The sequence below is a fragment of the Lutjanus erythropterus genome, chromosome 16 (genome assembly GCF_056507025.1).
Source record: "Lutjanus erythropterus isolate fLutEry1 chromosome 16, fLutEry1.hap2, whole genome shotgun sequence".
In the NCBI taxonomy this organism is placed as follows: domain Eukaryota; kingdom Metazoa; phylum Chordata; class Actinopteri; order Lutjaniformes; family Lutjanidae; genus Lutjanus; species Lutjanus erythropterus.
Genome location: NC_139332.1, coordinates 8,297,011 through 8,323,297, shown reverse-complemented (window position 1 = coordinate 8,323,297; position 26,287 = coordinate 8,297,011). Strand labels below are relative to the sequence as shown.

At 38.3% G+C, this 26,287-nt stretch overlaps 1 protein-coding gene across 2 annotated transcripts in view; it reads right to left on the bottom strand.

The window, feature by feature from the left end:
• Positions 1 to 26,287, bottom strand: part of trappc9 (trafficking protein particle complex subunit 9) — a 285,018-nt gene that overhangs the window by 84,791 nt on the left and 173,940 nt on the right. For both annotated transcript variants that reach the window (XM_084738852.1, XM_084738851.1), the window contains 2 exons: positions 21,307 to 21,459; positions 12,275 to 12,366 (listed from right to left, as the gene is read on the bottom strand). In XM_084738852.1, the coding sequence (XP_084594978.1) occupies positions 12,275 to 12,366; positions 21,307 to 21,459 (245 nt within the window). The remainder of the gene's footprint in view (positions 1 to 12,274; positions 12,367 to 21,306; positions 21,460 to 26,287) is intronic.

Here is a 26,287-nt window from a genome sequence, read left to right as displayed (position 1 = left end):
AGCGACATTCACGTAATATACGGTACTAAAGTTAGCCTCCTGAGCTAATGTCTGCTAACTATGCTAATAACGGATCGGACATGCGGAACATTTTTTGGCGACAACAGATATAAAGAAAAGCCAGAGTTTATATTGTATTAAGGTGATGCCGGCTGCAAATTCACCACTGGTAAAGCAGGAGGAAGACGATAATGTCACCCTCGGTCTGGTCGGGTCCACAGCTGCCTGCATCAGTCAACAGACTGACATCGGACATCTTCCAAGTAAACGAGGCAGCTTGATGTAGAGGAATGTTTTTACTTTGGAGAGCAGTGTGAAAGTGAGGAGTGCTCACTCAGCTGGTACTTGTTGGGAGCGACAACTGAAAAGGCAGGAGGCAGCCCTCATTTTCACGTTCAGTAGTGCAACCAAAGACCTACAAACAGACTTTGATGTGTATAATCAGTGGTGTTCTCCCTTAATCAGTAAATTGAATGTATAATCTGTAGAAGTAATCAATGCCAAATTCCATCCATCCACCCATTATCTAAGCTCTCTTGTCCTTCACAGGGTCTTCAGGGTCTCAAGCTTATCCCAGCTGACACTGGGCAAAAGGTGTGGTCACCAATCTACGGTATCACAAGGCTGAAAATATAGTATTATCTAAGGGCGGTTTCACATAGTCATCATTTGGTCTGAGCTTTCAGGCTTTACAGTTTGATCCAAACCAAAACTACAGGCGTGGAATCTCTTCAGACCGCCGTCCAGACAAAACGGCCGAGCCTTGGTCTGTCTGAAAGTGGTCAGGAGCAAGTTCAACCATGGTTTGGTTTGTTTCTAGTGTGAGAACATTTTTTTAGATTGTTCAGAAATTTTGGACCAATTCTGACATTCTGGCAGGCTATCATCGGAGCCAAACGTCGCAACAAAACAAAACGACCTGCGGTAGAAAGAGGGGACAAATTTTTCTTTGACTTTTCATTGACTTTTGGTTCAACAACTTTATGGAGAGTCAGTTGGAAAAAACTGGCATAAATCCTGACACTTTTTGATGATTTTCCAAGAGGATGAAAGAGAGAGGAACTGAACTGAACTGATAACACACTGATGTCAGACACACAACAAACCAATCAATTGCAAGTTTACGAACATAATGACAGGATGTACGTATATTATGTGAAGTTCTTTAGTGCACTTGCATAATTGCAATATGAAGCCAGAACTAACCAGATCACATACATAAAGTGTAACACAAATGTGAATCTTGGTTTGGACTTTCAAGTGTGAAAGTGCCCTAAGCAAAGCTAAAAAAAAAAACACTTGGGTGTGCAAAGCAGCCGATGGATGAGTTTGCCTTCCTCGGAGCTCGCAGCCAGACTGGACCGATGTTGTCCTACAGTAAATTGGGCTTTAGGAAGGCTTACCGCCATCTCCCTCAGGCCCTATCACTGCTGTGCAGATAACTGCAGCAGAGTGTGGAGTTGATGTATGCTCACGGATGTGACATATCACCAGCTACAGGTTCAGTCAAAACACTTCTCTTTCATTTCTGCCACGCATATATTCATCTCCATCCTCTCTCACTCTCAGGTCCATGGTTATAATCATCGTCACCGCAACGGGACTCCAGCATTCGGAGGGTTTGGACTGTTTGGCAGCACCATTTGTCAAAACCTGCGGCACTCATGGCAATTGGGCACCTGACAAAAGCTTAAAGGCATATTATTCCATGAGACGTCCCCTGGGTGTGTTGAAAAGCCGCCGCCTGTGACTGTTCCAAATGTCCATCTGTGTGTGTGTGCAGGGTGGGGGGTGGGGGGTGACAGTTTGAGCCAGTTCAGAAGCGCTGTCTTATTAAATTATCTCTCCACCTTTTACAGCAAGCCCCCTCACCCTCCTCCACCCTTCTCTTTCCATCTCTCTCCCAGGCTAAACATTTGTCTTTCCATTCATGGGTGAATTTGTATTCCATTGAGATGGGTTCCTGGTGGCAGACTGATGGTGGGTGAGGGCGGGAGGGTGGGGAATGGGTGCAAAGTCCGCATGCAGGCTCGCTGTTTTCCATCTCACTGCCTGGTTACAGCACTCAACAGGCAGACAATACTGAAAATCAAAGCCTGGCCACAGTCGCTTAACTATGGTTTGTAATTAATGCAGTTCATCAGGAGCGCTTGTTAGTGCTTTTTTATTGATCGCCTGATGTTACTTAAAAATGTTCATCAGCACAACATTTGTAAGTGAAGCTGAACACTTATTAAATAACATCCATATTTATGACTCTTGTTAAATATTTTATTTAAATATTCTATAAAACACCGTCTTGAGAATTGTGACAAAATTGTTGTGAGTGTTTTTTAATTTTTACGACCTTACTTCAGTTATGCTGGGAAAACTTTAAAAGATCAAACTCTTCTTAGTGGTTAAATTTTTTATTAACTGTAGACATAAACTCTGTCAGGTGGAAAATCTGACAGAGTTGACGTCACATACAGAGGTGACAAAATGTTAATTTTTTTCATTTCACAAAATAGTTGCAGTGAGCAGCCACTTTATTTTTTTTTAAGTTGCCAAGAGCATTATTTGCTTATCAAAATACACATTTTAAACCATAAATCTCATTTCGCTTCAACTTGTTTGCTGTTATTTGTTGTTATGGTTGAGACACATTTGACAGCAATATTATTTGATGAATTTGTCAAAAAATAGAAAGTTTACCAGTGCTTGAGCAGTATTATCACCTTCTTTAAACCAGGAAGTGAAACAGGGGTCCTTCAGGTATAGCTAAACTCTTCATCCATGCCTGAATCTAGGGCACAACTTTAAAAGGTCATTTGTTTCAAAACAAAGATTGTTATAAAAGCACATTTTTATACTTATCTTATCGTGATGTATTAGTTTTAGATTTTAAAGACATTTAATGCATTTTTTACTTGGTTGAAGTTGTGAATTCTAGTCTGGGACAGGGCTGTTTTCTGGCATAGAGCAAGGTTAGAAAAAAAAGACAAACAAAATTAAACCTGGCTTTGACTTTGTCTTCTTTGCCCCTTGTGAGCAGAGTCCATCATTGATCTTCACCTCAATAAATTACATATATTTCATATGTATATAAATCCTTAAAGAATAACTTTTCACCAGCCAAAAATGGAATTAGAGTGTTGGTACATAAAATTTGGATGTGATTTGTCCCAATTCTCAAGAATGGGTTAAAAATAAGTCTTTTAAAACATGTTCTAAGATATTCTAGTCTATTACTTCATACTTTATGTGCTCAAATATATTTTAATATGGCTTCAAGTATGAAGTAATAACTAAGCCATGTTGACTTACAGTAAACTACCGCTGTTTGCTGTTACAAGAACCCAATTTCCCCCAAGAAGATCATTACAAATTTCACCGTGTTTAATCTTATCTTAAAGGTGTTTGGACACATCCTGTCTGATACGGACCTCGTGCTGTCCTTTAGCTCAGTGTCATAACCTGATATGATGGTGTCAACCCCTCAGAGAGCTCCGTCTGATTGACCAGGTGACTGTTTATTTAGCAACACTCCATTAAGTTGACAGAGTGACTCCTATCACGAGGTGCACCACTTTGGTTTTAATCACATTGACAGCTGAGGAGCTGTAATCAATGGCGCTATTTACATAATGTCAGCCTGCAAAAAAAAAAAAAACAAGTGATACCACCTGTTCTGGCATTAAAACCACCATGGCTAGAAGTGCGAGTCTTCCAGTAACAGGGTTACACTGATATACATGTTTGGAAGTGGAACTAGAAAACTTTTTTCACTGTCCACAGATTCTGTTTTGAACTTAAGCAAAGTGCATTTTTGGACCCCGAACTTATAAAAATTTACAAGATTCATTTGGAAACAACGTCTTCATACTCTGCCTTCACACCACATTCACAACATGTTTCAATTAGAAGGTAACTGTGACTGGGAAGTCAAGATGTCCATTTTATGCCTCTCAGGTGAAATCCTATTGCATTACTTGTATATGTTATACATAAATTGTGTGTTTTTTATGTGACTGTGTGTCAATTAGTCTATCCTCTCTTTGTATCTCAAGAGATACATCGGATGGTTAAATAAAGGTTCAATACTGCAATAAATAAAACGTTTGTGAGAAGGGATGGCAATACTTTATATTAAGATGCCTGTAACACGCATTAGCTTATAGTAATAAGGCCTTTATAAGATGCTTATTAACGTTAACATGTTAAACCACTAAATAAGTGTTCATATACTATAGACATTTTTAAAATGTTTTAAGCACTTGTTAACAGTTCATAGACTGCTTAAGAATGTTAATAAAAGTCTTATCTAGTTTCTTATATTCTTTATAGTCGCTTATTCCGCTTTCTTAAATATTTGATTCTGATTGGTCAATTACAACAATCTAAGGTCTGTTATTTCTGTATAACAAACTGTTGCTATGGACAGAGTTCTTTTCATAGACTCTGGAGGAACATTAAAATCATTTTTAAGTCCATAAAATCATTTTAAAATTAATATTTTTGTCAAATAATTTGTTTTTTGGGTGAAGTAACCATGTATTAAGCGAGATAATGTACAGTTAGCAGGTCATTATTGCGAAATAAACCCCACCAGGTTGATCCAGGACCCTGATGCATTACCCCTTAAATTACAAACACATTTATTGAGTTGAATTAACTTACCTGTGTTATATTTTTTAAACCCTTACTTCGTTTGCTGTTGCTTTATTTAGATTTCTGCATACATACATTCTACACTAAGATTTATTAGCAGATAACTGCATTTTGTGGCCACCGGCTCTGTGTGAACAATGCGTATTAAGGATAATAAATCTTTTATTTTGCACTTATTGGTAGAGAACAATGCTTAAAAAAATCTTTGTTTTCAGGCTTTTTATCTTTATTGGACAGTGACAGCTGAAGAAAGACAACTCACACTTCTTGGAGCCCAACTAAACTCAACGATAACAAACTAAATATAACTTTATTTGTTTATTTAAAAAAATCCACAGGGTACCTTTAATTACTGTGCTTGTAAAACTTAATCTATAACTATGTTTGACAATTTCAGTTTGTCACAAACTGAGCATTTACTCCACAGGCAGTTTCTTAGACCTTGTTCATTTTGGTAACAGAAAATTTAATAACCCTGCTGTCTTTTTTAAACGCTGTATTGTCAACTGTTACTGCATTAGAGTGGAGAAGAGGCAAAAGTATGGTGTTTTTGGAGCTGGGCAAATTTTTCAATATTTTCTGTGGAAAAACAAGAGATGATATCTACGTCCTAATTTAGTGTGTTCCATTCCGCAGCACCTCGTCAAACTTCTCCCCTCTGAGTTCTTCAATTTTAAGGATGACGAGTACCCCTTATAGTTTTTTGTTTTTTTTGGGGGGGGGGCGCAATACATTTTTGTCACAGATAATTAACCCAGTCAGCCGGCAACCTTCTGAAAAACAATAGCTGAGAATCTCCAAGGCTGCTCCTGCTGACATTTAGACTGTTTGTAAAACTGTCTACCCTTTTCAACGGCGGCATCAAATCCACGGTCAACATACACAGTTTAGAGGACTTCTTTTTCATACGATCTGTGACAGAGTGACAGAACGGCTTCCAGACAGACTTTTACTGCTGGAGCAGAAAATTAAATGACTATAAAAAGCACAGAAACCTTTCACAATTTGTACTCACACATATCAATCCAAACTTATAGCAAGCCAATTTCAGGAGTTTTAGGCGTAATCGCCTTTTTTTTTTTTTCCAGCCTCTTAAACTGTTCCATAAATTGATTATAAATTCTGTAAATGTTCCCAGTATACTGCAGTCAAAGCCGATGATACTAATGTTAATTTCTTTCCAAATAAAGTCACCAGCGCTTTTGAAGTATCGCAGCTTCTGTGAAATCAAACAAACACAGGCAGAAAATAATGTTCAAGCTGTCCACATATTCACGGAGAAAGAAGAGATATGGTCTTTTGACAGCATGAAGAAAAGAGAGGAATATAAGAAAAAGCAGGCTTCTCATCTATGTTTATGGTAAAAATTGCCCTATTGTTTTTTTTGTTTTGTTTTGTTTTTTTTTTTTTCAAACAAGCTTACCATATTAACATAAAAGTAATCCGCTTTAAATTCTAGCCCACTCAGTGAATTACTGCCACGCTCTGAACCGCAAGAATGAAATTGAGCAGGAACAAAAGGCAGTGTCACTAATTAAAAAAAGAATACTTGCATTATTCATTTGTAATTATGTTGTGGATTTCATCATATATGATCTTACATTATTGCGGTTCAGCTGATGTGACTGTGGAGCCAATTCCACCCAGAGGTGGAATCATTTACTAATGGCCTCTGTTCACTCCCCATTCAATAATGAGCTTGTAAACAAACACAAAGCCATAAAACAGGTTCTGGCACTTTCCATGTTCTCCATTTACTGAAACCTGTGTGATCAAATATTCATAGATTTCTATGGCAGCAAATCGTGAAGAGGCATCGAGTGTCTCATGACGCACAGCTGGCTGAGCTCGAGCAAAGATGTCACACAGGCTCTGTATGTGATACTGTTAGTGCGTTTCAAAATGTGCTCGATCAAGATGCTCAATCAAAATGTTAATAAAGGAAATGTATGTGTAAGACTGAGGAGATAATTCATATCTCTCTGTTTCTCAGATTTCACATTTCTACTTTCTTTAGTGCATTTGAACAAGGATTTCTTTTAACCCAGTCAAATCCTAATCTAATACTGTCAAATCTGGGAGCAGTCACTTCCACTGGATCTTAATGCAACTTTAATGAGATTTTATACACCAATTGGACTATTCATTACGCTCCAAAGTGCTGTCAATGTTCAAGGTCTCTTTAAAATGTGGGAAAACACACAACTTATATTGTATGTGCGAGTTTGATTCTTTCAAGTCAGTGTTACTCAGGAAGAGTAATGAGGTACTTTTGACTTATCACTCCTTTCAAAAGCAATAATATTACTCTACTTATTACTTGGTATCAAATAATTAGTTACACTGCTTGTTATATTACTTCTGTACCTTGTTGGTGGCCTTGTTGCTGCTGCTGATCCAGTGAATTGTCAACACCCAGAAAGCTTTTGTTTCTAGCTGTCTAGATGTCGGCTGTGGTGGAAACAAAGTCTCTGAGTGTGGCCTTCAAATTGGATTATATCACCTTATATTCTCTCTCAATGAGGCAGATAAACTCAAAGTAATGACAATACTTTCACCTGTGGACAGTCCGCCTCTCTCTCTCTGTCTTCCTCATCCTCCATCCTTCATTTAGATTTTTGGCTATCAGCTGACATGGCCTGCTGCATAAACACATCATCATAAGACAGCACTGACTCAGTTACTCATTAACTCAGTAACTCAGAGTTACTTGGGTTAGTAATCATAATTTAATTACCATTTTGGAAATTATAATCCCTTATGTTATTTTTTAATGCATAAAGTAATAATATTGCAGTAATAAGTTACCGAGTAATACTTTACTGCCCAACACTGGTTGACATCCATAAACATTGATCAGCTACCAAATGTTATTGGCCAATATTTGTTCTCAACAGGGTCTGAAATTAACTCCTGCCCATTCCAGTGTCTTTTTATAGGCTCGCTGTTTCTGTTCTCTTCTGTCAGTGTCAGAGTTTGACTTCATGGTGTATTCAGGCGCACCTCATAAACTCGGACATCTACTTTGCTTTGTACAGGTGTGCTGCATTCAAGTGCACCTTGCAAACTCAGGAGTCTATACTCGAATGACCACAAAGGTTGTTTAAAACAGGAAAGTTTCTATTTTTTCTTTTTTCCTTTGTTGAAATACTTAGGCTGACATCTGACGTTACTTTCTTGTGCTTTCCCTACTGCATTTTTAATACTCAGATGATGAAACAATATCCCATTCATTTCTACATAGACAGATTTTAACAATTCTATTGTAAAAAATCTTATCCAGTTGCAAACTCAACTAGATTCTCGTATTACAGGCAGGGGTGTAACGATACATTGATATGGATCCATTATCATCAATGCAAAATGACAATATTGATCTACATCGTCATCTTTAAGATAGGGCTTTATTTTGAAATTCCCATGGTATGTCTGTGTCACAAATGTCTAGAAGAGTTCAGTCATCAAACTGTCCAATCATAATTTAGTTTCTTTTTGTAAGTTGACATAAACGTAACTGAATGTGATAAATAGACATGTGATATTGTCTGATATTGATCGTAGACCTCTGAACTGAATCAAATGGAGATCATATTGTGGCAGACTTAATATCAGGAAATACTGTGTTGCTGACCAAAGAATCAATATAGTATTGTATCAAGGTGAAAATTGTGAGTTACACCTCTAACAACAAACCACAGATTTTTAAGCTGTTTTAGTTAGTTGTTGTTTTTCTACTTAATATACAGTGATGTCAAGAATAGCTGAATTACAGAGGGCTTCAAATAGACCTCATGATCAATGATCGACCAATGCTGCTTCCAACGATCGGCGGCCAAAATCTAGATAAGTGCACCATTACTAACAAGTGCGCCAGTCCTGACTTGAACTATGCTTGTGTTGTCTCAGTTACATGTTGTGCTTCTCAGACAACAAATGAAGAAGGATGGCCCATACTCAAGTGCTCTGATTGAGGGGCGAATTGGCAGCGACTACAATTTTCTTTAAATGAGTGCGTGTAGAGAAGCTGAAAGAAAGCTGGTCCTCAAGAAATGTACTGTATACTTGGCAGCTGGATGTCAGCTGTGGAGAGCCACTGAAGCATTACTTGGATTAACTAAGGAACCATCAACACAGCTGATCACACAGGTGGACCTGCATCGTATAGAAAACCACTCAAACCAGCTGTATGTAACACTCTTATACAAATGCATATTCACAGCATGCACTTGTGTACCGCTTGTACCATGTGTGAATCTAAATTGAACACACACACACACAGTGAGGCAGCGTTGTCTCTGTCAATAATTTATCTCAGTGGAGTCCTGTGTGCATGTTCAAGCCACACTGCCTAGTTTATACTGTCGAGCAGTTGAGCTTAACATACAGACACTGCTCAAGTGCTCAAAATATTGTGACAGAAATACATTTTTCTCTTCATTCTTGTACAAATGCCACGGGTGGCACTGCAGGGGAATGACTCCACTGATTGACTTCAGCTCCACAAAAGCACATGTACACAGAGCACATGCAAAATGACCCAATTTACATTTGCTAAATGTTTTATATGTTTTTAATGGACTCAACGAGATTATTATGAAATATAAAACACTTTGGTTTTCAAATAGCACAAATCTCATGCTGCCTTTTCACATCAGCAATGCAATAATCTATAAAGAATTCCACTTGTCTGTCACTTCTTGTGGACAAATAAGAAAAGTAAAAAAACAACATTCTATAGGATGCATAAAGTATCATCACAGGATACCAATCTTTGCCATGATTTTATATTGAAGAGACTGAACCAGAATAGACGTGACTATGCAGTAAACTGTGCAGTAATATGCAAAGAAAGAACAAACAAAACAGGAATTTATTTTTACCTGTGAGTCGAGAGTTCAATTGAAGAATGTTTGACAGAGATTTTACCACCTCCTGGAGGAGTTTAAAGTCTCAGTAAACTAATGATGACAAATTAATGAAAAGATAAATGATCAAGAACATCAAGATATCATTTAACATCAGATATCAACATGAGATCTGCAAAGGACTGAACCAACTTCTTCTTTCTAACAAACATACAAATTCACAATAGCTGCAAAGATGAAAGCACACGCATCCACACTTTCATCCAAGTTTGTGTATTTTGCATGTGTGTTTGTCTCTGTGTCTTTCTACAAAGTTTGGTCATGTAAGTGAATCACCTTTTTTAGCAGTTTCCAGTTGGCATGAACAGCTATCCTTTGGATGATGACCAACGATTTCCACAAAATCCTCTGCAAGTCTGTGAATCTATTTGGAAATTATGAGCCAATCCAATTATCAGCCCGCCTTTTAGCCAGTTGACATGAACACAAACACAAACCTTCACACACAAACACACACGCGGACACATACACACCTGACCCCCATGGCAAATTTCAGCCTCCTGGGGCAAAAAAAACTGTGGCCGGCAAAGGGTGTGGAAATTTCTGCGGACAGACTAATGGAGTGACTTATAGAGACGCTGGTTGCAGTTAAAAAGGTAAAATTGACACACAAAAAAACACAACCTGTGTGGCGAAAGTAGAAGTAGTGGGATTAACTCACACCAGTGGAAAAGGAACTCTAGCCAGCTGCAAGGCTTCACAACAAGCGATTCATGAGTGGCGTGGCTTAAGTGTAGGCTAACCTTGACCGATGAAAAAGTTACTTTACTGAATCCAGTGATGCCAACTGCAAGACTTCACGACCAAAGACGCTTCCCACAACAATCTATAAGAAGCGGTTCACGAGTTGTTATAGGCCACTCCCATCGCCACGCCCCCTTTTAGCCAGCTGTATTCAAAAGTTATCAGTTGTCTTTTGGCTCTTCCCACAAAATCCTCTGCAAATCAGTGAATTAGGGTTGCAAATTTAAAGCACATTTCTTAAAATTAACGACCAATTAATCAATTGATCATTATTAAAAACAGACTTAAAAATGTTGCTTATACCAAACAATACCAACTGTGTTTTTCCCCTTCAATCAAAACTTTAATTCCACAGCAACAGCACTGTATTGCATATTCTCTGTGAAACATACAAAGACATAAAGTTCTACATATTTAACACAAATACTTGTATATTTAATAACAAGCGGAGCGCGCTCCTAAAATAATCTGATGTATTTCAGATCTTTATTTGATAGAAGACTGATTTAAGTTTACTAGATCAATCAAATTCTAATCATCAATTAATTGTTATCACCTCTACTGCGAATCCATTTGGAAGTTGTGCTTTTTTGTAGGAGGCGATTCCCATTAACACAAACTTTAAGCCAACTGGCATGAACACAAACACACACACAACTGAACTCAATGCCAAATTTCAACTGGAAACTGGCGGATGGAGCGACCTGTAGAGCTGCTGGTTGCAGCTACAAAATAAAAGACAAGGTTGAAATTATGAGCAGCAGTTTTGTCATCTTCAACTGTGTTATTAAAGGGAAATAAAAGTGAGCGCAATTATATAGTTTGACAACCGGAACAAACTATGACAGAACACAGCTTTTTCCATAAAAAAGTACAGCTATTCTAATACAACTAATCTGAATTTTTTAACAAGCAAGTTACATTCATCTACAGTATCTCTGTCAGTGTGAGGCTTCCAGAGACTCAATGGCATTAAAAGCATCCTATTGGACTAACGATTTTAGACACAGGGGAAATGCTTGAACTACACCCGTAATTGAGCCTGTGATAGTCTTTGCAACCCTGATAAAGGCATCCTAATGGGCTGAGGCAAATTATCTGGCTCATCATCAGCAAGGCTCGCAATGAACTGGACTGGAACTGCAAGGCTACCTTTACAGAAATGAAGACATGAGGAAATAACACCCACTGCAATAGTCTGCGCTGAGATCACACACATAAAGTAGAATATCAGCCAAATGACAGGTGCGTCTCAAACATCTTCACAACAGCTTTCCTCTCGGGAATGTTTCCCCACAGAAGGAGGTGCGTGTCAAATGCCAAAATATCTGAAGAACGGTGAATCCAGTGAAGTATCTGCCTTGATCCTCCCCCTATTTCTGTCTCAATAGATTCTTACATTTCCATGCTTGATCTGCTGTCGCTTCATTTTGCAGATTGCTTTCTCTTTGCAAAAGCAGGACAGCCCCAGCTGACTAATCAAAATGCTGGCAGTGCCCAAAGAGAGGCCGGGAATCTCAGAAAACAAACATCCGCAGTAAATCAAAAGTGATTTCAGAGGATGATCACAGATGGTGCGACCGAAGAGTGCTCCTACAAATTCTGCGTGTCCCCGGTGATTCACACATTTCCCAAGCTGCTGTCTACACTTCTCCAAAATAGCCTGTAGCCCATTATGAATGCAAATAAAAAACATGGCTTGAGACCAGTTCTGGAGGTTTATGCGCTAACTGACAGGTAAAGAGGCGGCTATGGAAACGCATAGATAACTGTGATTGGCAGACAAACCCATAGAAATAATAACCAGAGAACTAATTTAAGAAAAAAAAGTTCTTCTATTTCATTTACTTCATATTGCATGGACAAATATTCATGACTGTGGTGTAAGTGTGTGTTCACAGCTCATCATCTCACACACATGCAGGCACACGCAGACACACGCGTAAGAGACTCACCCCACTGCAAAGGAGCAAGCTGTAGGTGCTCCAGGACCAGCTGGTTGAGGACTCCTTCCACACTGGCCTCTCCACGGCGCCGCAGGGAAGGGTGGACACAGTTAAGGACAACAGCGTGGAGAGACTTGGAGAATTTCAAGTATTTATCGACACGAGAAACTCTGCTGTGTAAAACTTACTTGCAGCACTAGGAGCTGGATAAAAAAAATGCATCATAGGGTGTAGCAAAACTAAATATATTCCCATCAGCCTCTTCTGTACTTTTTGTTTAATGCTAGTTACCAATGTTAGCATGCTAACATACTGAACTAAGGTGGTGAGCATGGTATATAATGGTATTCTTTGCTTAACATTTTAGAATTGTTATCGTGAGCATGTTAGCATGCTGATGTTAGCATTTAGGTCACATTACAGCTTCAGTGCAATAAGCAAGGCTATAGACTCCTGAGTTTTGGTTCTGCTTGAGGTATATCCCTGTTTTTTCCACAGCAGTGGCAAGGAAAAGTGCTTTCTCATGGTGGAAATTGTCGGGTCTTGCACAGACAACCAGGAGGAATGAACATATAGCAGACATTTTAACCCTAATCCACAACCTGTGAGACTTTCAGCACTGATGAATCCTTTTAATGGATAATTAGCTTTGCATGAGAGACAATATTAACGTTGTCATCATCTGTACTTTTTGCCCCTCACATGGTGTAAAGGTTTACAGAGAATATACACTGAATCCAGAAATATTATGGAAACTTAATTTTGACCATTGAAACATTCCTGCTTTCTTGCAGCCAAGTCAATTAAGTCTGATACTTGCATCACAGTACACAGTTTTTACCTTCTGGTTTTATTCATTGAACAGAGATGCTTACACTCTTCTACCAGGCGATTAAATTGACTTGTGTGAGAATTAACTAACTAATTGTCAAAGTTGTGTATGTAGTACACTCAATGTGTGGATCTCTGCTTCTCATATTACACAATCTTCACAATCAGCTAAGTTCAACAAGAAATGCCACCAAATCAGTCATAAAGGCTTTAGAGACTAGCATTTGTCATAGTAGATGAGCGTTACAGCCAAACACAAAACAGAGATTAAACTACGAAACAGTAATGTCGAAAAAAAATTGTCAGAATAGTTGATCACTACAATTTCAAACTGGCTCAAAAATGGCACTGATTTTCCCAATTTACAGCAGCACAACATGCAAATAAGGGAAATAAAACTCCCTACAAATTAAAAGCTTCATGTTGTTTGTGCAGTGCATTCATTTAGATGTCAAAGGTACATGGAGAGCATGTTTCTGTAACCCGACTATAATGGTAACATTAACCCGATCGTAGGGTAGGCTATCATTGTATGAATGCATCAAAACAAATATGGCTGTCAGAGAGCAATTACCCAGATAATATGTGATGATAAGCACACCGCTGATCATTTACACAGCTGACATTTGGAATAATGGGTGAGACGAGCAGGGCCGAGAGCACTGAGCCTGTGTCTATTAACCTTTGAGGCAGAGTACAGTAGTCATGTGGAGGGAGATAGAAGGCATTTACAGACAAAGCATGCTGTGCTGAAAAGTGCCTCTACTGTGCCCGCTGGATCATTTCCAGACTCCAAGTCTGACTCATAATGAATCACATGTCACAACATGCACCTGCATCTTATTTGAACGAACAATGGCCAACAGTGGCAGTGTTGTGGGTTTGATCACTTGGAGCATGAACACGTCGAATTTCTCCTTCAAGGCTTCAGTGAACCGTTGGGTAACAGCAGCACCTATCTGCGTAAAGTATGTCGTTATCAGGACGGGATGTAAGCGTGGCATGATGATCAGTAGCCCGAGCATCTGACGTTCTGCTGCAACCCTCGGCGGACCCTCATACCACTTCACTTTGAAACGGAACGTGTTACGTAATCTGAGGATGTTCATTATATCTCCTGACCACGCCGCACAAAGAGTAGCCACATTTGACTGTAGAGTCGCCCTGAACACACTGTATGATTCCACCAGTAAAGGACACACTCAGTACATTTTAGTACATTTTTCCACCACCAACACACACATGAAAAAAAAAAAAAATGTTCCAAACAGTGCACAGTATCAGGAGATAGAAGAAGGCAGAATGTAGATGTATTTATCATTACACCATACAAGGTTGTATACCAAGATTAAGCTGTAACTCGATTTATGCTACTCATGACAGAAACAATATTAAAATCATACACTGTAGATTGTTTTAAGAAATAAAAAACACTTTTCATTTAATTTTTTGTTTTTTTGCTACCTGGGTAGGGATAATGGGGATCCAAGTAAATAAATATACAGCTCTGGAAAAAAATTGAGAGATCACTCTCACAAATGTTCCTTAAATCAGCATCTCTACATGTGTGGCAGTCAGTCCATTCCAGTGTTTGTGGGATTCCAACACAAACCTCCTCATTCTACATAATGAGACACTGATTAGATGATCACCTGAACCAAATCTTATTTTATGATCAAGATTACAAAAAACACTGCTGTGATTAAAGATTGAGATTATCCCACCAATATAGAAGTCTACACGCTTCCTAAGTTAAAATATTAGTGTTGTGTTGTTTAAAAATGAATATGAAAGTGTTTTCTTTATTATTATTCAAGGTCTGAAAACACTTTTTTGTTATTTTGACCAGTGGTCATTTTCTGCCAATAAATGCACTAAATGGGAATATTTTAATTTCAAATTTGAGAGAAATGTTGTCAGCAGTTTATAGGATAAAACAAAAATGTTTGTTTTACTCAAACAACTATAAATAGTAAAACAAGAGAAACTGATTATTTTCCAGAGCTGTATATATAACTAAAGTACAAAAAGCGAGTAGAGTCAAGTTAAGCTGTACCATGTAGCAGAAATGCAGAAATACTGCTTCACTTAAAGTTGTACTGTTTCACAAACAAATGAAGGAAACTATCACTTTAGATGACGCAGATTAAAGGTCCATTGGTTTCACTATATTGATTAGAAACTACCTCAGGTACAGTACATTGTAGGTACGGCTATATTGGAAACAAGCGGTCAGAATGACGCATGATTCCATCGATCCATCCATCCATTTTCTGTCACTTAGCCAGGTACAGGTCACAGCGGCAGCTGGCTAAGTAATGATACACAGCCATGTCTTTCAGCATGAATTGGAGTTTATATGGACACATTTGAACACGGGTCGGGTAACGGGTCATCTGAGCAGCATATTGTACATTTGATGGGACTGACTGCAAAATAAACCACTGCATGAATTTATCTGTGCTTCTGTGAAACATGATTATACTTTAAGATTAAGTATTCAGATAAAGAGTGAAATCCACTTTCAGCTGCAGTGCATCACATATTTTTGTGGCCATTCTCTTAAATTACCGCAGAGCTGAGCGACCATAGAAAGTCTGCCAATGTGTGGATGATTAACATGCTTGTCCACGCGCTAAACCTATTGTCAACAATCATTCAGAGTTTGGCACTTTTCTGTTCGTTGCCCAGACAGAAAAAAAAAAAAAAAAAAAAAAAAAAATCTCATGCATCATAGTTCTTCCTGGCAAAAGAAAATCATCATTGCTTACTTTAATTAAAAACTTCACAGAGACATAAATGCCTCCAAACAAGGAGTGGCTTTGAGAATTGGTGCGTCTCTGCTTTGGGCTGACACAATGGCATCAAGTGTTTTTTTGTTATTGATTAATGCTACATATGTGCCACTTCCTTGAGAGCTGTATCTACTGTCAAATGGCTTGGAGTAAACAGAGTGGGTGGGTGTTTTCAGACAGCAGGGGCCTTAACAGTCAGGATGACCATTAGACTTCTGTTGAGACTGAAAAATGGCACAAATACCGATGCCTTACATGTAAAACTGAAGGTTATCCATAGAATGGAACAAGCCCTTTTTAGTCATTATTTTGAGACACTAACCCACTATTTTAAGATACATTACTTTGAGATGCTTAATGATTATTTTGAGAAACAGTCATTATTTTGAGAAACTAAGTCCAAATCGACAGGTTATTGCTTTAATTGTTCCCTTGAAGGTGATCCGTGGAATTTTAAAAACTAATCTGAAACTATATTCATGTCCACTGTATGGACGCCCATTTCCACCAACATGATGAAAATAAACATTGTCATAATAAAAACTTTCTTGAAATAATGACTTAATATCTCAAAATAATGAATTAAATTAGTATGAGTTAAAAATAATGAGATATTACGTCATTATTTAGAGAACGTTTCATTATTATAAGTCATTATTTTGAGATACAAAGTCAATATATGAATGTTGCGATATTGCAATAAAAAAATGTCTCAATACCACACCAGACAGTGTCAGTATTGCAGAGTTCATTATTTTGTTTTATTTTGTAAAAGGACAGCTGCTGACCGCTGCATTGCTGTTTTGTGATTCTACATGCATAATTCAAACATTCATTGCCGAAAAGAATTCATGCACAGCATTTCTGTAAATGCGGGTCACATTTATTTATTTTCAAATTATTTATTTTGAAAGAAATAGGATGTAGTCATTTTTCTTTGTTTTTTAATACTGTGATAAATATTGTGTTGTGGACATTGTCACATCCCTCAAACTAAGCCATTCCTTTGACATGCTGCTAATTTTGAGAAAGTTTCTCATTACAACGACTTAGAAAGTTGTTTTTTTTCATCATATTGGCAGAATTGTGCTTCCATACCAGTGAAGTCAATCTACACTTGAAGTAACACACCGTCACTTCTGGCTGACCACAATATCAGCGACAAACTATAATATGGATTTACTACGCTGACTGAGACAGCTTTACAGGGAGTTACAATAATAACCGGAGTGGATATTAGAGATGGTTAAGAGAGCTATTGAGACACAAATGAAACTCAACACACAGGGATGATTCATGAACTTGGCAATGACCTCCTCAAGGGGAAGACACGCATTACACACTTCCTCCTTCATTCCTCCTGTTTTTCTCAGTGCCTGCGCGGCGTATGGCAAAGTCTTTCCCTATGACTGAATCTCTGTAACTGAACACCACCAACAAAACAGGAATAATATTGTAGGGAAATCATAAATTACAAATTAAAGTGACTGTTACTTTGCTCAGGGCCAAGCGAGTGCTCCAGAGTGTGACATGCACTGTAATCAAATCTTTTATTTCTCTAGTTTTTCATGTCGTAAAAGGGAAAATCCACCCTGAAGCTGAATTTACAGGGTGCTATTCCAACGACTTTAGACAGCTGAGTCGCTCTACGCACAAAGAAATATCTGCATGTGCAGGAACCTTAGCATTAAGACTTAGCTCTATAACATCATGTGACAATTTGGGTGTTAGTCCACTGACGCTGAATGAATATGTAAGTTAGCATAAGTTGTGTTTGAGTGTTGACTTTTATTTGAACAAAGGGCTTCCAGTTGTGAATGAGAAAATGTCCACTTGATGAAGGCTGAAGTCTGAAACATCACACTTTCCATTTTTAGTTCATGTTCTAACAATGGAACAGTGTACTACCTCTTTTTTAGCACATCATTTATATACTGTTTTTAAGGGCTGTGTATTTCCTAATGAACTCTTTTTTTTTGTCCCTGTAGTCCAGAAAAATCACAGCAGCTGTTTCACTGTGTGTTGAGCAGTGTATTCACTACAGCCTGTCCATATGCTGTTCAGCTTCAAAATAAACTTGTTCAAAATCAAGCATTACCATCGTAAAACATTCTAAAGAGGATAAAATGTTACAGCAGGCAGTTTTGGGCTGATTTTGCAGCAGTAAAAGGAGTGCTATCAGACATGCTGCTGGGAATACATTTGTGTGTCATTTTCTTTCTTCATTCCTGCCTACACGCTGCCAAATTACTTGTAGATAAAACAATACACATAATGATGGGAGTGTTTACGCCTTCATAAAAAGGAAAAATATAATGGCAACTTCAGCAGCTCGGAGATTGGATTCATCGCTTACTGTGCACGATGCTCACCAAAAATCTGACAGGCTGTTCTTAAATCTCCAAATATGTGCACCGCTAACTGCCAACTGATGAGTTATGGGCTGAAACAAGGCACTATATATGCAGGATGACGAGCAGCTCTGATAAACAGGAACATGTTATGAAACTCATAAGCTTCAACGGAATTTTGACAGCAGGAACCTGTCTTAAGTTTTGGCCCTCACGCCGCCCAAATTATTTTGTTGGCCCGGGGCCTACTGTGCACTATTAAAAACTGCCAAAGTGAGCCCTTGAGACTGCTACACCTACTGCACAACATTCATTCAGACTCAGTCAATGCAAGTTGGTCTTGTTTTTAATCATGAAACAACTACAATAAAGGCTTTTTAACTTTTGCACTTTGCCAAAGTGCTGTGACCGGATTTGTTTGCCAATTCAATCTCTCACTTAATCGCTGTGTTAAGTAAGAATAAGGTGAATCTGTACTGTGCACTGTATGTAGCAGCATGTCCTTTCCAGATGTTTCCTATTATATTTTGTATTTGGGCTGGAAGATTGGACGAAAATATCAGCAAATGTATCAGAAAAGGTTGCCATCCATAATTGGCTGGCAAAATTGCTGTTTGTGTTTTTTTGGGGGGGTGATTTCTTCTGTGATTTTTGTCATTACATTTTGACAATTTAATGCTGAACAAGAGCGACAGACTATCGTTCAGGGAGTTAACCCAGCAGCACAAAGAGGTCAGCAAAGGCAGAGAGAGACGGTGGGGAAAAACAGCCTTGAATTTCATCATGTCAGGGGCGAGGCCACTCGGCCTTTCATGTTGTCAGTTGCTTAAGAGCACAAAGGCCAAATGCCTGGGCATCAAGGCCATCAGATAAAACAATGATTTTAAGTTTACTGAAATAATACATGTAACTTAAAGGTCCGGTGTGCAAGATTTAGAGAGAATTACTGTCAGAATATGGGACAAATTGACTATTATGTTTATATGTATATTTTCATGAGTATATAATCCCGTGAAAATAAGAATCATTGTGTTTTTATTACTTCAGAACCTGCATGTTTCTACAGTAGCGCAGAACAGGAAAAGCAAACACTGATGCTAAACACTGCTTTTTACATTTTTCACAGCCACTGTAGGGTCTCCTAAACACCTGGAAGGAGATGGGGAGGCAAGGTGTTTGCAGTCTGCAAGCTCACCACTAGATGTCACTAAATCCTACATACTGGTCCTTTAAGTGTAAGGAAGTTTTACTTTTATATACTGTATATATAATTCTGAAATACTATCCCAATATAATAAGAAAGTTTCCCAAAATATCTCTAAATATTGACTGTCTATATAATCATTTTAAGAAAGTTTCCCATTATAATGACTGACAGGATCTTCTTTTTTTTTCAAACCACTGGCTGAAATTGACTGGAGACAACATCTGGACAGCAGCAAAATTTCAAAAATACAGACATCAGAGGAGATGAGCGTAAATAACACAGATCAAACAGTTTCTGTCAACAGAGACTCAAGTCTGCAGAATAAACAGCAGAATTGTAGAATAACATCAGGCTTCACAAGCAAAGATGGCTAATATCATTCAATGCATCACACTTAAATAGTGCACGTCTGCAGAGGTTTATACCAGGCTTGAAATCTGACCCTAAACTAGTTATAAATGCAGCCTTTTACTTGGTGTTGCCCAGTCAGAATGTCAACGACAGAGGAAAAAAAAAACAAAAAAAAAACGTAGTGACTGGAAAGAGGCAGAGGAGAAAAAGGTGAAATCAGCTGGGGCAGCGCGGGCAGGGCATCAAGGCCACTGTGGCCGCAGGGCAGATCATTTTTTGAGGGGCGCGAGGCCAAACTGAGGAAATTCCTGCCTCGGTAAAAAGCCAGAGTATTTTCAGCAAATTAAGGATTTATTTCAACCAAATTAGAGCTGGTGATTGTTGGAACAGTCGAAAGACCAACCAGGAGAATTTAATGAGTTTTATTTTGTTTTTGTTAAGTTGAATGAGGTGTCTTACAATGAAAAAAAAAGAGCTCCTGTCCCTCTGCTATTTATAATCTCCTTTGCCACTTCAGTGTGTCTCCCTTTCAGTCTCACAACAGCTTGTTCTGTTGCATTAAAAAAAGTGCTTCCTGCAAAAAATAAGGTCTCTTATGTCTCAAACAAAGCTGCTGCTTTTTAATCTGCCAGTGGTTTAATTTGCCTAATATTCACAGTACTTGTGAAGGTAGCAGGAGCTCATGCATGAATGTGCAAGCATCAGGAAGAACTTCTGATTTCTTCCCTCAGTTTATCTGCTCTGACTCCCTCATTCCTGGGACCAATTGATTTTATATTTAGAATTTTACAGTAAATGTCACGGTTGCCAGACTTTTAACAAACATTAGTTAAAACATTTTTTTACAGCCCCACAGAACACAAATGCTAACCCAGCTCACATCTTCTGTTTTTGATTTGACTGTGTTGGTGGTGTACAGCACATGTAGTATTCATGACAGGCCAGAAGACAAGGGAACGGATACAAAGAGCCGTCTCCCCGAGGACGGCATGTGGGCAATGATTGTGTCAAAGATTACCTTGGATGGACCACAAAAGCTTGCCCACAAACTAGGACCCATGGGAAAATGTTATATCATAGTGCTGCGAGTGTGTGGCAATTACACACCCACACGTACACACACACACACACACACACACACTAAGACATCACTACACAGTGGCAGAGTGGCAAGTGCTTTGCCATACGCTTTTCCATCTGTCAGTGCAGGCGAACAAGTTCCCTGCTGGCCAGAGGGCCTCCAGATGTAGGATCCAGATGTTCTGTATCACTAATCTGACTGATGTCAACCAACAACAACATTTGACAAAGACACAGAGCTGGATAATCCTGTTTGACCACTTAAAACTATTGGAGATTATGAACTATTCAGTGGTTCAGTGGAGACTAAGACACTCAATTACAAAAGTAAATATTTATCTTCTGTCTTTCTAGCAACGCTCAGCTCACCTCAGGCTGGCTTCTCTGATATAACTCTACCATGCATGTAGCCACTGGAAGGATATGATGCTCCAGCAGATGCCCAGCTTGCTGTTGATCTGGCAGCCCTGGGCGTGCTGTCGCTCCTCCTCCAGCTGTTTGGGGTTAGTGAAGCGAGCCGCCTCCTGGTCCGGCTGCGGCAGGCTCTCAAAGTCAAACTTGTCGACCTGGATGGCCATCCTGCAACAGGAAATGGGGAAACACTTACTTAAGTTTCTGCTTATATAAGTTCCGACTGGCCGAAAGAAAATTTCACAGCGACTTTTAAGACTCTGGGAATGACAGTTACGTAACCGTCGTTTGAAGTTAAGTTCATAAAAGTTCAAATGACTTGACTTGCTTCATGGAGTTGCTGATATTTTGAGGCAATATTTAGTCATGCTAAAAGTGTTCAAAAAAAAGTTAAAAGCATTTAGAGTAGGTCTTCAACTCAGGATTATTTTCATTCTTGATAAACTACTGAATGCCCATCATAATTTCTCAGCCAAAAGCAGAAAATATATTATCATGTCCAACCAACAGTTCAGAGCCAGAAGATATTCAATTCATAATATATAAACCACCGAAGAGCAAAAATTCAAGAAATAAGGATAAAATGACTGATTCGTTTTCAAGTAACTGTCTGATTTTTAGTCCAAAACCCAAATATCAAGATATTAAGGTCATTTATTATCATTACACAACACAGGGTTGTACAATGAAATAAGAGTTGTAGGTCCTTCATGCTACACAGACACACAACATATATACAGATAATTAACTTCAGACTAGAAGAGGATAAAATCTGAAATAAATTAAACAATATTATTTTTAGATATAAATATACACTTATACACATGCAAATGACATTTACAAATAATTCTGTAGTGCATTTTCTGAATTTGCATCAAGTTGAATGTAAACAGCAGCAACAAGATGATGATACTATGGTTGACATCTTCACATTTAAAGTTCGACATCTTGAAAACACTGTCCATCAACTTTGACTGTTTGAGTTTGAGTGTGAAGTATTGTGGAGTGTTAACAGTCTGTCATTTCCAGTTGCTTTGGTCAGCCTGATTCCTGTTTCATTTTTTGTGACTGGAAAATTACACAGCAGCAGCCTTAAATTCAAGCTGGATTGGCATGGCTCTTATCCCTGCTCGTCTCCACTCCTCCTGGGCTGGTCTGAGGTGGGGTGTTCAGCTGGTCTAGCAGGTGGTTAAAAGATGTCGTGTACATTGTTGATCATCTCAAAGTCCATTGGTCTTTAAACCAAACCCCACATCGTTTTCTAATGCCTACGAGTGTATTTCTGACATAGACAACAGGCGTTTCAGCAATTAAGACAAAAAATAAATAAAAAAATAAAAAATAAAAATAAATAAATAAATAACAGATTAAAAGAGAAAAGTAGCAAAGTTTGGACTGAATCCACATGTGCCACTGAATATATTCAATGCACAATAATAAAACAGGAAAAAGTATTATGAGTTAGTTACTTTAGAGTTTATGTTTTGTCAAGCTGCTACTTGATCAATTTTAGCACTAATTTCTGTGTCTCCTGTTACAATTTTATTAATTGCATTTTGGATAAATTACTTCAAACAAAAAAACAACAATAATACTGCATACATACAGAGGCAGTTGTGATCAATTATACAACAAATAAAACCAGACAAAAGACATTCATAATGCTGTATGTGAAATAAATACACCACATTAAAGGATCAGTGTGTAGTATTAAGCGATCAGTGAGCTTGCACATTGCAAACATGTTGCCTCACCCTCCCCTTCCAAACGACTTGAAGAACTTACGGTGGATGCAAAAGTCGATAAAAACGCGAAAGGTCGTATACAAAGCCAGTGTTTGATTTGTCTGTTCTGGGCTACTGAAGAAACATGGCAGCACAACATGGAAGAGGACCCATGCCATCTGTAGATATTAACGGCTACACTAATGAAAACATACTTTAGAATATTATTTTTTCATTTTCATGACCATACTGGCAAAAGTATTAAAGATATAAACGAAAATCGGTATAGATTTTAAACCCTTGAAAACAATGATTTACAAAGTACTTGAATTTACTAAATCATTTTTATACTCACATTCATATTGCTTGGAATGCTCTTATTTTAGATTCTCTGCCACTTTAAAAACATCCCTTTTATGTTTGTTTTCATTACTAAATAATTTATTTAAAAAAAATAAAATATTTTCTAAAAGAATAAATCCAGAATAGGACTAGAATTGAAATATTTAAATATAACTAAATGTTTCTCGAGGAGCAACAGTAATTATTTATAACAGCAAAGTCACTATATAAACTCAATAATTCCTCTGTGGTAAAAGAGTCTAAAATGCCAATAAAATCAATCATATTTCTGACATCAAAATACTGAGTGAAGATGATACAGAATGAATAACATCAGTCAGTCTTATTCATCCTGTCCTCCACTGATGTGATTTACTGCCTGCAGGTACCACTGGAGGGAGGAGGGGCTGCTTTGACTCATCCAGCGGCTCAGTTTACAAAAATCTGACAAATTTTAAAATTTGTGGCAAACTAAGTTAAACAGTCAGACGACATTCAAACAGCTTTCGTTTCAGCTCATTTGTAATAATTTGCTCTTAGCCGTGCTTGCGTGAAACATAGCAGATGGATGAGAGACTGCGGACAGATCACATTGCCACCGTGTTTATGCTTGTTGAACAGGTGTATTGATAAAATACTAGATTTCAATTCCGTTTAATTTAAGTTTTATCACACTTACAGGAACAAGCATAGTTGTTGTTAATTCACGTTGGCCAATCTTGGACTTATTTTCACTTCACTGCCTTCACACTGCTATGCTGTTTACTGACTTGGCTCTGTGTGTGACCCTTTGGGTACCCTGTGTCTGAAAACTATTCCTCTTTTGTGAAGCATTTTCTATACTGTAACATGCAACAAAGCTAACAAGCTACAATTGCTTCCTCTGTTACAGACTCTCTCGCCCTCTGCTCCATCAAGTGGTAGCAACAGCAATGCAGCTTGTTGTTGGTCAGGAGTGCAAATCTGCAGATTTACTTTGCAATCAATCAGTTGTAATAAACTGATTTTGCCGCTAAATTTTTCCATTTTAAATGCCGGTGTGAACGGGCCTTGATTGCAACAAATGCGAAGGAAGTACGTGCACTGGGTCTCAAGGTAAGAGCAACATCAAACAGCAAACATGACTGGAAACGAAGGTGAAACTTAATGGAAACCTCATTTAAAACGGCAAACACATTTGCCTCATCGCTTGCACAGGAGAGGGTTGAATAACTGATACCAGAAATATGTTTGGGTAAATTATATTTTTTAAAAATGACTTTATGCATTTATCTCAGTATAACACAGAAGTCTATGTTTCATCTTCAACTTCAGAATATTTCCAAGGAAAACCTTGCTTATGTTTCTGCCTAATGACAACCAATGTAGGCTGCTTTGTGTGGATTGGCAAGTGATAAATTATTTATTTAGTCTGAACAAACAGCCTCAGGTCTGAGTTTCCCCCTCTATACTGCAGGTACGTTATTTATTAACAAGTACCAGGGTGTTTGTTGCCCGAGGATATGTCAACTGTCACATCCAGGATTCAAAGTAATGGTGTAAGAAACTAAGCTGATACTTCACATGCGCTTATAAAATGACCCCAAAGCCCACCTCTAATTACCCATGGAGTATTCAGGCTCTTCATTCAACACTGGAAAAACCGACTGGATACTTTCTGTCTCTTCACAAATCTGCCAAGTTCACAGCTGAGTATAGAGAGCTCAGCACGAAGACAGTGGACGCAGATGGGAAATGGGGAGATCCGCGACCTCACAACACAACAGCTTCAGCAAAATATCATAAAATACCAGCAAGTATTAGAGCAGCATTAACAGGAGGGCAGCAGAATAGGGGTTCAATACAATACTGACATATTATTACAGAGTTAACAAACAATAGCTTTTTGAGACATCCAGCAGATACGGAGCTACATTAGCATTCAAGCCGAGACACTAAAACACTACAGAGAAAGATGCTGGGAGGGTTATATTACTTATGAACCTGGTCTCATCACTATCTCCAGACTGTGACTCACTCTAGTTTGCTAGTTTAGTCACTGAACTTTGCTGCTGTCCTGTTAAAGGTGCAATATATCAAAGAACTGGCCACATGTTGGACTCATACCCCAAACAAATAGGGGCCAGTACTGTTGATCACCAGAGTAACCACTAATTGTTGCTAACTGAAGCTGTCGTTAGCTATTTAGTGTAGTTACTTATGTTCTTTAGCGCACTTAGTAAGCAAGTGGTGGGGTCAATCAGGAACAAGAGAGGCGTGAAGCAGGAGAGGAGCCAGAGGGAGGCAAATATTTTGTTTTGTTGGTTTGGGTTGTTTGAGTTGGGTAGGTTTAGGTAGACTGGGTAGAATCAGGGTAAGAATATCTGATTGAGCCACTCAGAGGAAGAATACAGTGGATGATGGCTTCCCAGTCCTGGGAAAAAAACAGTATTGTGAGAGGGAGGTCAAGTATCAGTCAGTGCCCACCTCTGGAGACCTGAGCAGGGGTTACAGCTGGATCAGCCCTGGCGTGCCAGCAACCAAACCTGGCAAGAAAATCACCTCATGTTGTTGATCTAAGGGCGGACTAAGTTACTTTTTGAGGTACAAAGTGGTATTATGAGATAGGTAAGGCTGACGCTAGCTGGTTAGCAAGCTAACTTCAGTACATATCTCTGCAATACAATACACAAACGTCTTTGACATAATTTTCTTCAAATTCTGTTGAGAATTTCAGATAATTTCTGATTGTTAAAAAGTAAAATCTTGTTTTACCTTTCAAAGCACATATCCACAAATTTCAAATTTTTAGAAACTTAGGAATAAAACTCCAGTTCTGCAGATTCCTTCAGATCTACATATATATTTTTTTGTTTTTACAATCTTTTCAATCATACATTACAAATTCTGCAGCGGTAGCACCTGTTTTGAGCAAAAAAGTTTGTATGCTA